The 14,910-nt window shown below is 32.3% G+C and overlaps 1 protein-coding gene across 1 annotated transcript in view; it reads right to left on the bottom strand.

Moving 5' to 3' along the window:
* LOC123655925 (START domain-containing protein 10) overlaps positions 1–14,910 on the bottom strand; it is a 34,317-nt gene that overhangs the window by 8,633 nt on the left and 10,774 nt on the right. Inside the window, exon 2 of the mRNA XM_045591665.1 lies at positions 9,948–10,095. Within this exon, the coding sequence (XP_045447621.1) occupies positions 9,948–10,095 (148 nt within the window). The remainder of the gene's footprint in view (positions 1–9,947; positions 10,096–14,910) is intronic.

The raw sequence follows: 14,910 nt of genomic DNA, 5'->3' as shown, positions 1-14,910 counted from the left end.
GTAGGTTTTATCGATCCCATCAATATGGGTATCAAATGAAAGTGCTCAACCAGTATAATCAATGTACTATATAAAATTAAAATCCAAGATGGCGGCCTCTACAAAATGGCGGATAACTTAGGTTTTATCAATCCCATCAACATGGGTATCAAATGAAAGGTCTCAACAAGTAGAATACAATTTACTATGCAAAATTGAAATCTAAGCTGGCCACCGCTACCAAATGTCTGATAACAATTTTTTATCAATCCCACCAATATGGGTATCAAATAAAAGGGCTTGACAAGAAGAATACAGTGCACTATACAACCTCAATATTTAAGATGGGCCTTGCAATAATGAAGCACTAAATGAATTAAACAGAATGCGAAATAAAAACTAAAAACTAGAAAATAAAAATAGGTAAAAAAACTTTTTAAGTTAAACGGTTTTATGTTAAACATACATTGCAATGTTTAAGATAAATGTACTAAAAACCAAAAAATAATAAAATAGATACAGTCGTGGGAATTATAAACATATGCATAGACTAGACTAAAATTAAACCGTGGGGCACGTCAATTGTCTACAAATTATCGACTTAATGTGCGATAGAAGAATCGTTTAATTCGTCGTTAAAATAGGCAGTTGGCCCGCAGACGGTGAGGAAATTACTTACTATTTTCTTGCTCATGGAAATTCCAATAGTTATACACTCCATGTAAATAAAAGAGATGTTTCAACTAGTTTATCGTTGGACATTCACACTGCTGGCTGGCGAGGAATTGTTTCACTGCTCGTAGTTTGTCTTTAATCGACAAAACATATGATAAAAGTACTACTCGCTCACCACTATGAAACCCTAAAACTCGCTTATAATCGAGCTTGCTAGCTTGTTTCCACATTCTAGCCCTACTTATCACACGTCCATCGTTGTCGGTTGAACAACTGCCTAATTATAGTGTAACATTACAAAACAAACATTTTAATCAACGATTGTAGACAATTGATGTGCCCCACGGTTTTATTTTAGTCTAGTCTATGCATATGTTTATAATTCCCACGACTGTATCTATTTTATTATTTTTTGGTTTTTAGTACATTTATCTTAAACATTGCAATGTATGTTTAACATAAAACCGTTTAACTTAAAAAGTTTTTTTACCTATTTTTATTTCGTCTGTTATTGTCAAGACAAGATTTGTATAAAAGAAAATTAGTGAAAAAAAAGTTGATATATTCACGAAGAAGGGCTATACGAAGTTCGCCAGTCATAACTGTATAAACCCAACATTTTGATATATAAAATCACAGTAGGTTTAAAAGCTTACAAAATATGAAAATGAAGACCGAAAGGGTTTTATGCGGAAATTAGTAAGAAGCCCTTAAGCCCAGTAGTAGAAATACACGCAAAGCTTGTTGGCTAAAGTCTGATACAACCGTTTAAAACTAAATTCAACTAGAACTTATTTTTAAATGGTATTATATAAAATGACGTTACTTCTTTAATAATAGTAGTTCTTTTGTAACGTAAAGTATGACAATTTATTATCAGATTTTCTGAGAATATAAATGTCACGTTAACATTTTAGTCTTTAACTTTTTCGTGGAATGTGTTGCAAAATACAAAAGTTATTGGTAAATAAATCAGTGCGGGAGAACACTGCACGGGCTTATAGTCTTTACAAATTGCATTGCGGCTCAGCTTGCGGCCTTTTTGACCTGGTATTTCAATCAACTGTAAAAAAGATTTTTTTGTTCATTTTAAATTGAATTTATTCAAAGAAAGTATAATTTCATCTTTTTCTCCGCGTTGAATCTTTTGGGTTTGGTTATACAAAGGAAATACTTGTAAAAAATATAGGTACTATATAGTTGACACAACAAATAAAAGGAATTGTTGTTTAAGAAGCGTGTTTTTTTACTTTTAAATTTGTTTATTCAACACTCGATAGTAACTTTAATACATGTATTGAGTTGACATCAACTAATTGTAGTAACTATAACTGTTCAAGCACATAATTTATCGTTATAAGAAAGGAAATTTAAACAGTTTCAATCCAGCATTAGCATAATAAAAATTGCATGTATATTTAAAATAGCAGTGTTACGGAATCTCGCATAGATCTAATATAAATGACAGGCGCAGTTAGTCTATAAAATAATAGGTATAACTTTTTGTTTCATAAACCTATATAAAATTATTAATAATAATTGTATCTATAAAATAAATAAAATTGGAGTGTGTGTTTGTAATATTAAAATAACCGCTTTTTACTAAATTCATATTATGTTTGTATACATGGTACATATATGAACAATAACTATTTTGTTAAATGTCAAGCGGACGAAGTCGCGGGCACAGTTAGTGTATAATTTAATATAAAATAGAAGCAAAATTATAAACTTATGTACAGAATTATATATATATATATATATATATATATATACATATATATAGAATTGAAAACGATTACGGGCTTATTGTATTAAAAGTAAGTAATCATAAAAATTGAGAACTTCTATCATTTCACAATTTATCGAATTTTGCCAAAACCCGTCATAGAGAAATATAGATTTGTTAGCTTTAAGTGTTGTACATAATATTTTCTGTAAAATAAACAATCAAACACTGAGTAAAACCTTTACGGGAGCGAAACTTGAGGGATTAATTAACAGTTACATTTAGTAAAGGTTAATGCCAACCTGAATTAACCACTTCCATTAACAGACACTAAAACACTTTAACTATTTATTTGTATAAAATAATAATTATTATTATATTGTATAATTAGTCTTATGAGAGCTTATTATAATGAGTATATAATAGGGCACGTTAAGCTGTCGGTTCCGGTTGTTATCATGTACATCTGATAGCGATCGTTACTCATAGTAGGGAATATATCCGCCAACCCGCATTGGACCTGCGTGGTGGATAAAGCTCTGATCATTCGCCTACATGGGAAAAGAGGCCTATGCCCAGTAGTGGGATATTACAGGCTGAAGCGTTGTATAATTACTAATTCCATTTAATTGCTTCTATTTACCTTTGTTGTGATGGCGCTTAAAGGGTAATAAAACAATTTTTATCCAAAACACGTCTGACATTTTAACACAAATTTTAATTGACATTAAGCGTTTGTACAAATGATTTATAATTTGAGTGTCAAGCGTTTATTTAATTTAAACTTAACAAAATTAATTAGTGCTGTGTGGCTCACTAAAGAATTTAGCCACCCCCTCTCTTCCCGTGGGTGTCGTAAGAGGCGACTAAGGGATAACAAGGTTCCACAACCACCTTGGAATTTAAGAAGCCGACTGATGGCGGGATACCCATCCAAATGCTGGCTTTGAAATACACAGGCCGAAGACGGGCAGCAGCGTCTTCGGTGCGACAAAGCCAGTACTGCGGTCACCAACCCGCCTGCCCAGCGTGGTGACTATGGGCAAAACACATGACTTCACGTTATTTTTGGCGTAAACTTGTGGAGGCCTATGTCCAGCAGTGGACTGTATAGGCTGTAATGATAACAAAATTAATTTTATGAATGATTGTTTGATATTGTTATACGCATTCAATAAAACCATCCATCAAAACCTATTTGTTTTTTTCACCAAAGAAAAACATGTAACGTTAAAAAGTGTTGAATGTATTGTTATAATTTAATTGAGATTTTTTTCTTCACGCTAATCTTTTAAGAGTAAATATAAAAAAAAAATACACGGACCTTTTTGGTATTTATTTTATTATTTTCCTTTCATAGTTTAGTACGTTAAAAAGATAGTCTTCGTTGTGCTAAAATACTTCAAATTAACATTATATTATGATCTAATATAATAAAAATAAAAATTAATCGGTAAATATCTTTCTAAACGAAAAAATGAATTGATCAATATTAAATACAACTGAGTATTATTAAAATTAAATATTAAATATTTACACAACTACACACACGGTCATCTGTTCCTAAAGTAAGCAACTCAATGCTTGTGTTATAGGTAACAGCCGACTGGTTATTTTTTTTAATATATACATTTATATTTTATATATATAATACAATAAAATAGATTTATTGTGTTTTATCCACGAACAATATTATCCAAGTCCAGCGAGCCCAGAATCAATAACTTTAATTTGTTATTTATGTTTCTTTTATTTAGTGAGTCCCGGAATTAAGGTTCGAGTTTATTTACATGTCTATGTAACAGGAAATTAGAAGTCCTGGTACCATATATATTTTTGCCATATAGCGTTACACGCCTGTTTCAAACCGTCGGTACGATAACAGTATCCATATAATACTGTCGAATATTCATTATCAACTGCATTTTACGTTCAAAAAAATGAAAAAAAAAACCGACTTCAATTACATCGACGAGTAATACAACGTAGATCGACGAAAAAATACTCAAGTAACTGCGCGTTATCAAAGATTACTCAAAAAGTAGTTATCAGATCTCAATGAAATTTATATGTGACCACATGACAAACATCAGCTTTCGATTAAATTAAAAATTATTAAAATCGGTACACCCAGTAAAAAGTTATTGCGGATTTTCAAGAAGTTCCCTCGATTTCTCTGGGATCCCATTATCAGATCCTGGTTTCCTTATCATGGTACTAAGCTAAAGATATCTTCTTTCCAACAAAAAAAGAATTATCAAAATCGGTATATCCAGTAGAAAGTTATGCGGTATAATACAACGTAGGTCGACGAAAAAAGCGTCAAGTAAAAACGCATTATTAGATATAGCTCGAAAAGTAGTTTTAGATCTCAAATAAATTTAAATGGGACCAATTGGCACACACCACCTTTCGATTAAAAGAAAATTTGTCGAAATCGCTCCACCGCGTCAAAAGTTCTGATGTAACATACATAAAAAAAAAATACAGTCGAATTGAGAACCTCCTCCTTTTTTGGAAGTCGGTTAAAAAGTAGTTCAAAGTAAGTAAGTATAAGAGTGCGTACGTCACACGAAAACTAGTTAAAATGGCGTTGAATAAATGCTCATATTTTACATTCTCCTTACTGAAAGCAAAAGGAAAATCAATTTTTTTTTAATATATAGCAAGGTTGGCAAACAAGCGCACCTGATAGTAAGCGATTACCGTAGCTTATAGACGTCTGCAAAACCAGAAGTACCCCCACTCCCCCATATCAGCTCTGGTCACCTTACTCACCAACAGGAACACAAAACTGCTTGCAGTCGGGCTGTTCCATATTTCAGTAGGAAGTTTTCTGCTATGCCCTACTTTAGATAATTTATAGACAATTTTTCAGGTGGTAATTACTGTTTTTAGAAATTAGTAACTTATTTAATCTGAATGAATAGCGTTCACAGCCTTTTAGGACGCACGGAGCCTTTTAGGAGCACAAACATAGCATTAAATAAGATTCTCTTAAATAATAAAACAAAGTAAAGATATATTTGAAGCATGTGTTTCAAATGATGACTGCGTTTCTGTAAGTTCGTTTTTTTAAGCTGATCTTTAAGATGTGATTTTCTTTTAACGAGATCTTCATAATTTGATATCTCATGCTATAATGAGTAATGAACGTTGTCTTAATGCATACTTAGATAAATTTTAGCAAACATTTTAACGGTAAAAATATAAAATTATAAGCAAACGAAATCGCGATTATTAACTAGTACAGCCAGAAAAACCCGGGAATGCTGACGTCAATAACGTAATACCAGCGACCGCGGAGCTCCCGCAATGTAGTCGGGGAACAACGCCGAATGCAAACATCGACAATCTAATTGTGAAATATAACTTAGTTAAGGTTTCGTACTTGGTAGGTCTACTTAAGTTTGACCTTTCTGAACTTGGAGTAATTTTATTTGTTGAAGCTATAGATGGAGCTGCCTAAAGTAAATTTATATTACGTTATATGAAATTAACGTGAAATTTATTTTCGTGTCGTGGCTAAATTGGAGAAACGGTATTGCAATAACGACCTGTCGTTGATATAATTATGTAATTTCAATTAGTTTTCCAATGATAGCATATAATTTTAAAACCAGTTCTTCTCCAGGCTATCCTCTAGTCTAAATACTAGTTTAGTTTCCCTTCAGACTTGTTTCATTGAGGTTAGATACCTAAATTTACTTTTTAATAAAAATATCAATCTTGTATTACACTTCGAACTTGACGTCATTAAATTGAATTGAAATAGGCTGTAAGTGATCCAATAATGGAGAAAGGTTTGTACCTTTCCAACTCCTCCTCCTAAAGGCTAATCCTACTTTACTACGGGTAGCCTAATGCTACTTTACTAGTTGGATTGTTGAAACATCCTGATAATATTATAATAGTTATATTTCACTGCTGAAGACGAATGGAGCGTAATCTGCTGCACTACTTAACAACGACTTGTATCTACTGAGAGCAACAGCAACATCAACAATAATTTGTGGTCCACGCATGTTTGACATAATGTGACAGCAAAAACCCATGAATACCCACGCCAAAATGTACCGGACCCTCGATAGAAACGAGTGGACTTTATTTTAGACGTCTGTTATTCTAGTTGGTACTTGTTGCGAAGTGATTCCGCGGTCTTCGAAAGGGAGTCTTTAATGAAAGGCCGTTGTATCATTGAAGAATTTTCGCTTGTGAGAAGGATACCGTTTACTAGCTTCTAAGTGATACTTGTAGTACTATAGTCCTCTGAAGAATGATCTATATTATCAAATGTTTATTTACTTTATACAGGAAGCAAGACAATGATTAGAGAACAAAAAATTGAATTTTCGAAAAAGATCAGATCGCTTTAAATATTTAGGTCGCTGTAATGATAAGGTTATCCAATATTTAACGATAAATGAAAATCATGAATGTTTCCATAAATAGTTCGTAAATTTTTATTCAGATGCAATTTATGTTATAAAAAAAACGAGTGTATTAAACCACACGACTGAAGTCTGTCTCTAAATCTCTCTCTCAACTTCCGTTCGCCTCACCCGATCACACTTTTCGTAGCGCTCTCGTCACGCATTCACCAACTCCCCAATTCAAGTGTGCATAAAAAGTTTTACTTCAAAATCTTGTATCATCATTACAGCCTATACAGTCCACTGCTGGACATAGGCCTCCACAAGTTTACGCCAAAAATAACGTGAACTCATGTGTTTTGCCCATAGTCACCACGCTGGGCAGGCGGGTTGGTGACCGCAGTACTGGCTTTGTCGCACCGAAGACGCTGCTGCCCGTCTTCGGCCTGTGAATTTCAAAGCCAGCAGTTGGATGGTTATCCCGCCATCGGTCGGCTTCTTAAGTTCCAAGGTGGTTGTGGAACCTTGTTATCCCTTAGTCGCCTTTTACGACACCCACGGGAAGAGAGGGGGTGGCTAAATTCTTTAGTGCCGTAGCCACACAGCACTTACATCATGCATTAAAATCTTGTATACCTAAATGTAATACATAAAATATAATAGAATTTATGTATGGTGATTGTTCGTGTCGATGGAGCGTGGTATTATTATGTAAAATGTAATAAACTCACGCCCGGTATGGTATTCGAGAAATTGTGGATGTATTAACGTTACATATTTCTTATATGTATTCATTTGCGACTCAGAATGTTTTAAAATTATTTTATAGTGGTGTTCTCAACTTAATTTTTAGATAGTATAAAAAATATTTGTCACGTTTTAGTTTAAGTCGAAACGAAAATATGGAGAAAAAAACTAAATATATACCTAAATGTATATGCTTTATAGACATATAACAAAAAAATAAATAAATGGTGAATCGCCACAATAAAGCGTAGTACCTGCGTAGCTCTAGTGAAATCAATACTCTTACGAAGCGGCGTAAAATAACTTCCAGTTTCATTTTAAATTGACTAGCTCGTTGGTGAACTTTACAGTGTAGTGCTTTCTGATCTGTGGGTTTCGGGTTCGGTTCCCACCTGAGTCTGGGTGTAATATTTGTATTTATATATGTATTATTTCTATGCATATTAAAAAAGGATATTTGCTTATAACAGTCGGCTATAAGTACAGAATACAGTTGCCTATAACACAAGAGGAACAGACGACCGTGTATGTATATTTTAAGATTTTTATTTGTTTATATATTAACAATAAATTAGAACAGATAATATCTTAACTGTATTACGAACAGATCTAACTGCGAGCAGACAGCTGACTCCCTACCAACTGGTGTTTGATCAAATATTTGCAAAGCGAGTGGTCGTAACTTTCGCGGGCGTTGTAAAAAGCTTTTTTATTGAAAGTGCTTTCGCCAAGAATGCTGTTCCGTTTCAAATAAGGAATTCATGGTTGTATGAAATTCTAAATTATTTTAAGCAACAGCTGTCCGTCTGCTCTTTTTTATTTCGTTGTTTCCTTTTTTTTAATATTAATTTCTAATTTAATTTTTTAAATTCTTTATTTTAAAACATACATAAGTATTTACAATACGTGGGATTTATTCCAGTCAACCTTGTTCTTTATTTTCATAGTTTTTTTGTTTTCTTTAATTTAAATTTTTAATTATGATCGAAGTCGACCTCTGGACGACTAGTATAATATTACACAATATTTATAAATATATTATAATAAAAAACTTTAGTATATGGATATCACGTGATTACTTAACATTTCTTTCAAATTATAATTTTAAATATTTTGCACTATAATATGTACGACGTTTAAACAGATTACTAGGAAGTATAACGTAGAGCTTAAAGAAACTGGTGCCAATTTGCCACCGTACTTAATTAATCTATGACATCGTGTATATTCTACGAAATTTCTAGAACCGATTGTACTGTATAATTGACGATGATCGTAGGTTTGAGGCGTATTAAATATAGGTACAAATTATTTGACAGATAGTTCCTTCTCATATCAAATTGTAGCATTTCGTAACATACCATAATAAGCTTTTAATACAAATTATTAAGGCGATTGGTATGCCAGTGTCCTCATCCAGCCCTCACTGGCGACCTTACTTAGACCGTGAACATAGCTATTTACATAAATGTGTTGGTCAGCGCCAAAGTCGAGTACAGCAGGATTAATTCAAGCCCATTTTTTAAAAGTTTTCTTGTACTTTGTAGGGGGTTTTTATGAAATGAAAAAATAATAAAGTTCTCTGGACAGGATAACGTTTGTTGGGTTAGCTAGTTATTTATAACAATAAATACTTCTTAGAATAAATTTTCCATATAGTCTAAGATCCGAACTAGACCATGACCTTCATACATCTGTTTAATGGATAAAAATTAAATAATTATCTTCTTTGGTATGTTAAAGATAAATCACGAAAGAGTTGTCTGGAAAATTCCTGGCCTTATTATATTCATCTGCCGCCATTCAAACCAGATTTATAGCACAACCCTTTTTTTTTGTAATTACTTCAAAGTAATCCTTAGAAGCATATTATTAAAGGTTTATAAAGTTACTTCTAAATAATTATTATCAAATTGAATAATTCTGTACTTATAAACACATGGACTTTTTATATGTTGAATATTTTTATAATGTTCATAACGCGAGATTATTTCCAGAAAAAAGGCTGTGTCGATTCAATCAGAGCAGAAACACAGCTTTACAACGTTGAAAAATCTCGCCGTACATATCTGTATACCAAGAAAATTATTTAATTGTAACAATTTATTATTATTATATAAGTCAAAACATTTGCTTTTTTTTTTTGTTAATCTTTTGCCAAAAATACAATTAAAAAAAATGTATTTGTTAGAAAGAATAATTTACTTTATGTCTAAAATTTTAAGAGTAATGGAAATAGTAAACGTGTGAGTTTTTGTTCTATTTTTTCTTATATTTACAAATTTAGAATATTAAGTACATATTAAGGTACAAACCTTCTAAGTCAACACAGTATAAAATATTTTTGGATACAATAGCAATATCGGATTCCCAAAATAATTTCAGACTAGCTTAGCCTCTGTTCACTGATTAGTCTTTGGTTGTTAATTAGCAACGATACTCACTAGCGTAGTATCCGACGTCATTGTTGACGTTGATGTGGCCAGCGTCCTCCGCCGCCAGCATGTGCGTGTCCCACACAGACCTGTACTCTGGATCGTGCAGCACATCGTACAGGGCATCCGGTTCCACATCTTCAAATTCTGCCACGACCTGCGTGAAAAATGAAATTTGTAATCACAATTACAAAAATTAGTTTTTTTTTCTAAGTCCATTGGTAGTTTACAATAAGTAAACGTCCACTATGAACAGTTTTGGGGTAGGAACAGATTAAGTTGGTCTGAAATGCCTTTATTTTTATACTACAAGCTTCAACTCTTTGTAATTATTTTCAATTTTTAAGGGAAACTGCTATTAGAATATTAAAAAAAAAGACCAATAAAAATATGAACTAGGTATTTGAATTCAGTTCAAGCTGTCTGAGGATGCCAGTAATAAATTAGCTGCGTTTCACTGACGCGGCCAACTTTTTATTTGAAGTAAAAAGGCGAAGCATTAGATTGGCCAGTTTGATAAAAATTCGCTGAACCTCTCGGTAAGCCAGTGTTGCACGCGATGATTTATTGGGTGTCGAAAGTTTTGTCAGATTGCCAATAGATTGGATATACGTAAAGCAATATTTTTAAACGAAAAATATACTTTATTACGAAATTAATCGAATTTTTTTTTTATATCACTAGGTCGGCAAACAAGCATACGGCTCACCTGATGGTAAGCGATTACCGTAGCTTATAGATGCCTGCAACACCAGAAGCATCGCAAGCGCGTTGCCAACCCCATACCCAATCCCCCCAGGAGCTCTGGTCACCTTACTCACCAACAGGAACATAATACTGCTTGAAAACAGTATTATTTTGCTGTGATCTTCTGTAAGGTCGAGGTACTTCCCCAGTCGGGCTGCTCCATATTTTGAGCAGGGAATTCCTGCTGTGCTCTACCTCAGTTGTCGAATTTAACAACATATTCAGTGTCATCGTGATGGTCACGGTAAATCAAGTTTTCAGATACTCAACACTATATGTTACCCACTTGGGAGCTAATAAAAATGTGAACGCAAGGCGTATATTCCCCTTGTCAAGCCCAAATAAACATAAAATGATGTGTTCATAGTATAAAGTTCAAAATGCTCTGAATATGACGCGTGATGCGCAACAGAAAGTTTAATATTACAGTTAACGGAAACAAAACAGTTTCTGAGTGAATAAATACCCTTTTAAGTAAGAATTATAAATCTAGATATTAAATGACTTTAAGTCATTAAGTATTTAGTAAAACTCTAAATCTATCTACTTACTTGAAAAATCAGAAATATCTTAATCGAAACAAAATCGAATAAAATTCCTAAGCATAATGACTTCTGTTGATTTAAATATTCTTTTGAAATATTTTCAATGTAATTTAAGGACGAAAATAAAAAAAAAAAAAAATAATAAAAATCCGAACTACAGATATTTTTTTTGAAACAGTTGTTGTTTCGTTTTACGTATAAGCGCAATATGTACATAAGTAAGTCAGTTAGTCAGTTCAGCTTATTGCAGTCCACTGCTGGAGACAGGTCTTCCCAATTTTGTGCTAGATATCACGGTTTTCCACAATCCTCATCTTGCTTACACCAGCAATCTTACGTAGATCAATCAGGGCGTTCCACACTGCGTTTGCCAAGACGCTTTCTCCACTACACACGTTTGCTCCAACGGCTATCGGTTCTGCGACACAGGTCACATAGGTGACTAGCCCACTGCCACTTCAACTTGCTAATTCTATGGGCTATTTCAGTTACTTTTGTTCTCTCGCGGATATTTTTATTTCTAATCCGATCTTTGAGAGAAATTCAAAGCATAACTCATTCTATATTGCACGTTGAGCGACTTTAAACTGGTGGACCAGTCCCTTTGTCTGTGTCACGTCTCGGTTCCGTATGTTAACACGCAGTACTCATTTTAGATGTATATAACTTAATGTTTTTTTTTATGTTAAAAAGCCTCTTCATTGTGGCTCAAATATCACTATGACTCAAACTAAAGAAAAAACCAAAAATGTAAATTATTCTAATAAGTATTAAACTCAACCCGTAATGAAAATAGTCCGTGCCATATAATAATTTATGTATACAAAATTAATTACTTATTTTTATTACTCCAATTATAAAAAAAAAAGCGTAAAAAATACAAGTTAATGAATAGTAAGAAAATTTAATATGTAAAAATATTATAATTAAATCGAATGTTATTATTACATATAATAGAAAACTTTAAAAAAAGACGTCAAATAAATAATATGTTATGTAAATAATTCTTTTGAATTCTCTAACAGAAAAAAAGTAAACAATGCATTTCCTCGAATACTCGCGAGAGAAAACAAAGGAGGTTCAATGACCTATATTAAAGAGGTCTGGAACAGTTCCAAAAGGGCTAGACTATTGAGTGTCTGGGTAACAGCCGAGATTCTTTCATAATAATTCTTGATGCGATGCTGAAAATATATTAATAATGTCAGCATTCGTTATTGTGATGAGCAATATCTTTGTCTCATTTCCTTTCATATTAAACTTATGTGTATTATTTATTAATTCATTTCGTAATAATTTCACATTCATTCGAATATTTGTCATAAATAAGACTACGCAAATCTTAGTAAATAAAATTTAGTTATTTTTTAATTAAAATTTTATATTTAAGTAATAACAATAATAAAAAATAAATCAAAAAAATTATGATAAAAAATCTCTAAAAATTAATATCTAAAAATGATTCTCTCAAGTTTCTTAAGTACGTCAAAGTGTCCAAAACATCAAAGGAAAAGAAAATGTAACATGACACTCAAGTCAAGTGTCAGAAAACTTTAATCTTACTAATATTATAAATGCGAAAGTTTGTATGTATGGGTGTATAGATGTATGGATGTATGGATGTTTGTTCCTCTTTCACGCACAAACTACCGAATGGATTTTAATGAAAGTTTACAGTAGTAGCTTATACATTAGAATAACACATAGGCTATAACTTTTTGAGATAGTATGTGATTTGTCTAAAATATTTGATATTAAATATTTTTATAATTGTCAAGTAAGTCGGACAAAAAATCTGCCATCTGCGAGCTATTCTAGCGTACGCTGCAAAAACTGTAGAGTTTGCACGTATATAATGTATAGGCGAAATATTTATCTTAATTAGTCCTACAAAAAAGTCCGCGACAACATATATCTATATTTTATGAGTAAGCCATTATCGCAAAAACAGAGAACCGTAATAAATACAATAAAAATTGACAATACATTTCTAATGCACTTTTGGTAGTAACAAATTGATTTTTATATCAAAATAAATACTTTTATTAAAGTTCGACTTTTACACTACATCATTTAGACGATAATTAATCTATACAAATAAATAAAATTAGAGTGTCTCTTTGTAATACTAAAAGAACCGCTTTATACCAAATGCATATGGATGTATACATGGTATATATACCAAAATATCATTTTTTACAGTTTTTGTCTGCCTGTCTGTCTGTCTATTTGTTCCAGCTAATCTTTAAAACTGATTTTATCAGGACATTCACTGGCACCTGATGTAGCAAGGAGTAACTTAGGCTACTTTTATTTTATCAATTTATTTATTTTATAACTCGGCGAACTGAACAATAACTTTTTGTTAAATTCTAGGCTAAAGTCTCAGGCACAGCTAGTTAAGTATAAACAAGATAAAAGATTAGTCCTACACGGCGAAGGGGCGTATCCATATCTAGCAGAGGGATAATACAAGCTGAATCAATAAAAAAATAATAGATATACAATATTGATTATCTCGAGCGTGAAAAAAATAAACGTTTTAGTGATCTAATATTCCTATAATATGAATCAATCTGGTTCACTAAAGTGTTCAGCGGACTGGGATTCAGAAATTGATTCAACCTCTGTTAAAAGGCAATCTCGCAACTCCTGAGGGAGCAGTCACAAATACACTCCAACAATTACGTTCCACTGGTACCAATATTATCTTTTATCTCTATTAAACTGCAAAATACGAAGTATTCGTTCATCACCGATGCAACAATACTTTATAGCGTCAGGTAGCAAGTTTTGGTATACTAATTAAAATTTATCGAAACCCTCTTAAAGCGAGAAGAGCACTTAAACTGTAAATGAAAATTTACATGCGTTAACTGTTATAGTATTTGATATAAACTTCAGCTTGATACCTCCACGAGTTCCTGAGAAAAAGTGTCTTGACAGATTCTATAAATGTTCCATTTTTTCTTTTGAGGTATCTGTAGACCGTACATTTTTCGTGCACTTGGCTTGTCTTTGAGTTTATCGTATGCCCCCCCCCCCAGAAGGCTACCTACAGAATTAATAAGTTACAATAGTTCTTTCAATATGGGTTATTATTAATATATATCTATACATACACACACGGTCGTCAGTTCCTAGGGTAAGCAATTTACTGTAAAATTACGATTCGAAAGCGGTTATTTATTTGTTTATTTACACTTTATTGTAAACCAAATAAGAAATATAATAAACAAGCGACATTAACAATAATTAGTAGAAAAAAATGTACAAAAGGCAGCCTTATTGCTGTAAAGCAATCTCTTCCAGGCAACCTTAGGGCAAAGGAGATGATATATTGACGGTGTAGGTGTACAGTTTAATTTTATAAAAGATAATATGAACCAACTCAATAAATAGACATACATACATTCATTCCTATATATATAGATTTTCTTTTGAAGCTAATTTGAATAAAGTTGTTTTTAATTTTGGATTTTGAATGATTGTGTTATATTTAGTTAACAGCCGGCTGATATAGGTATATTTTTTTCGACAAATACCTATAAATAATACTTATATATAAATAAATACACATGTAACGTCCAGACACGAGGCAGGAATCGAATCCTTAACCACTCAGAGTAGAAAACAGGGCTGCTCAAAGTATACTTGTTTCTTTTGCCTTAAAAACTCAG

This window comes from Melitaea cinxia, chromosome 8 (assembly GCF_905220565.1).
Source record: "Melitaea cinxia chromosome 8, ilMelCinx1.1, whole genome shotgun sequence".
NCBI lineage: Eukaryota > Metazoa > Arthropoda > Insecta > Lepidoptera > Nymphalidae > Melitaea > Melitaea cinxia.
This window is presented reverse-complemented; position numbering and strand designations above follow the sequence as displayed.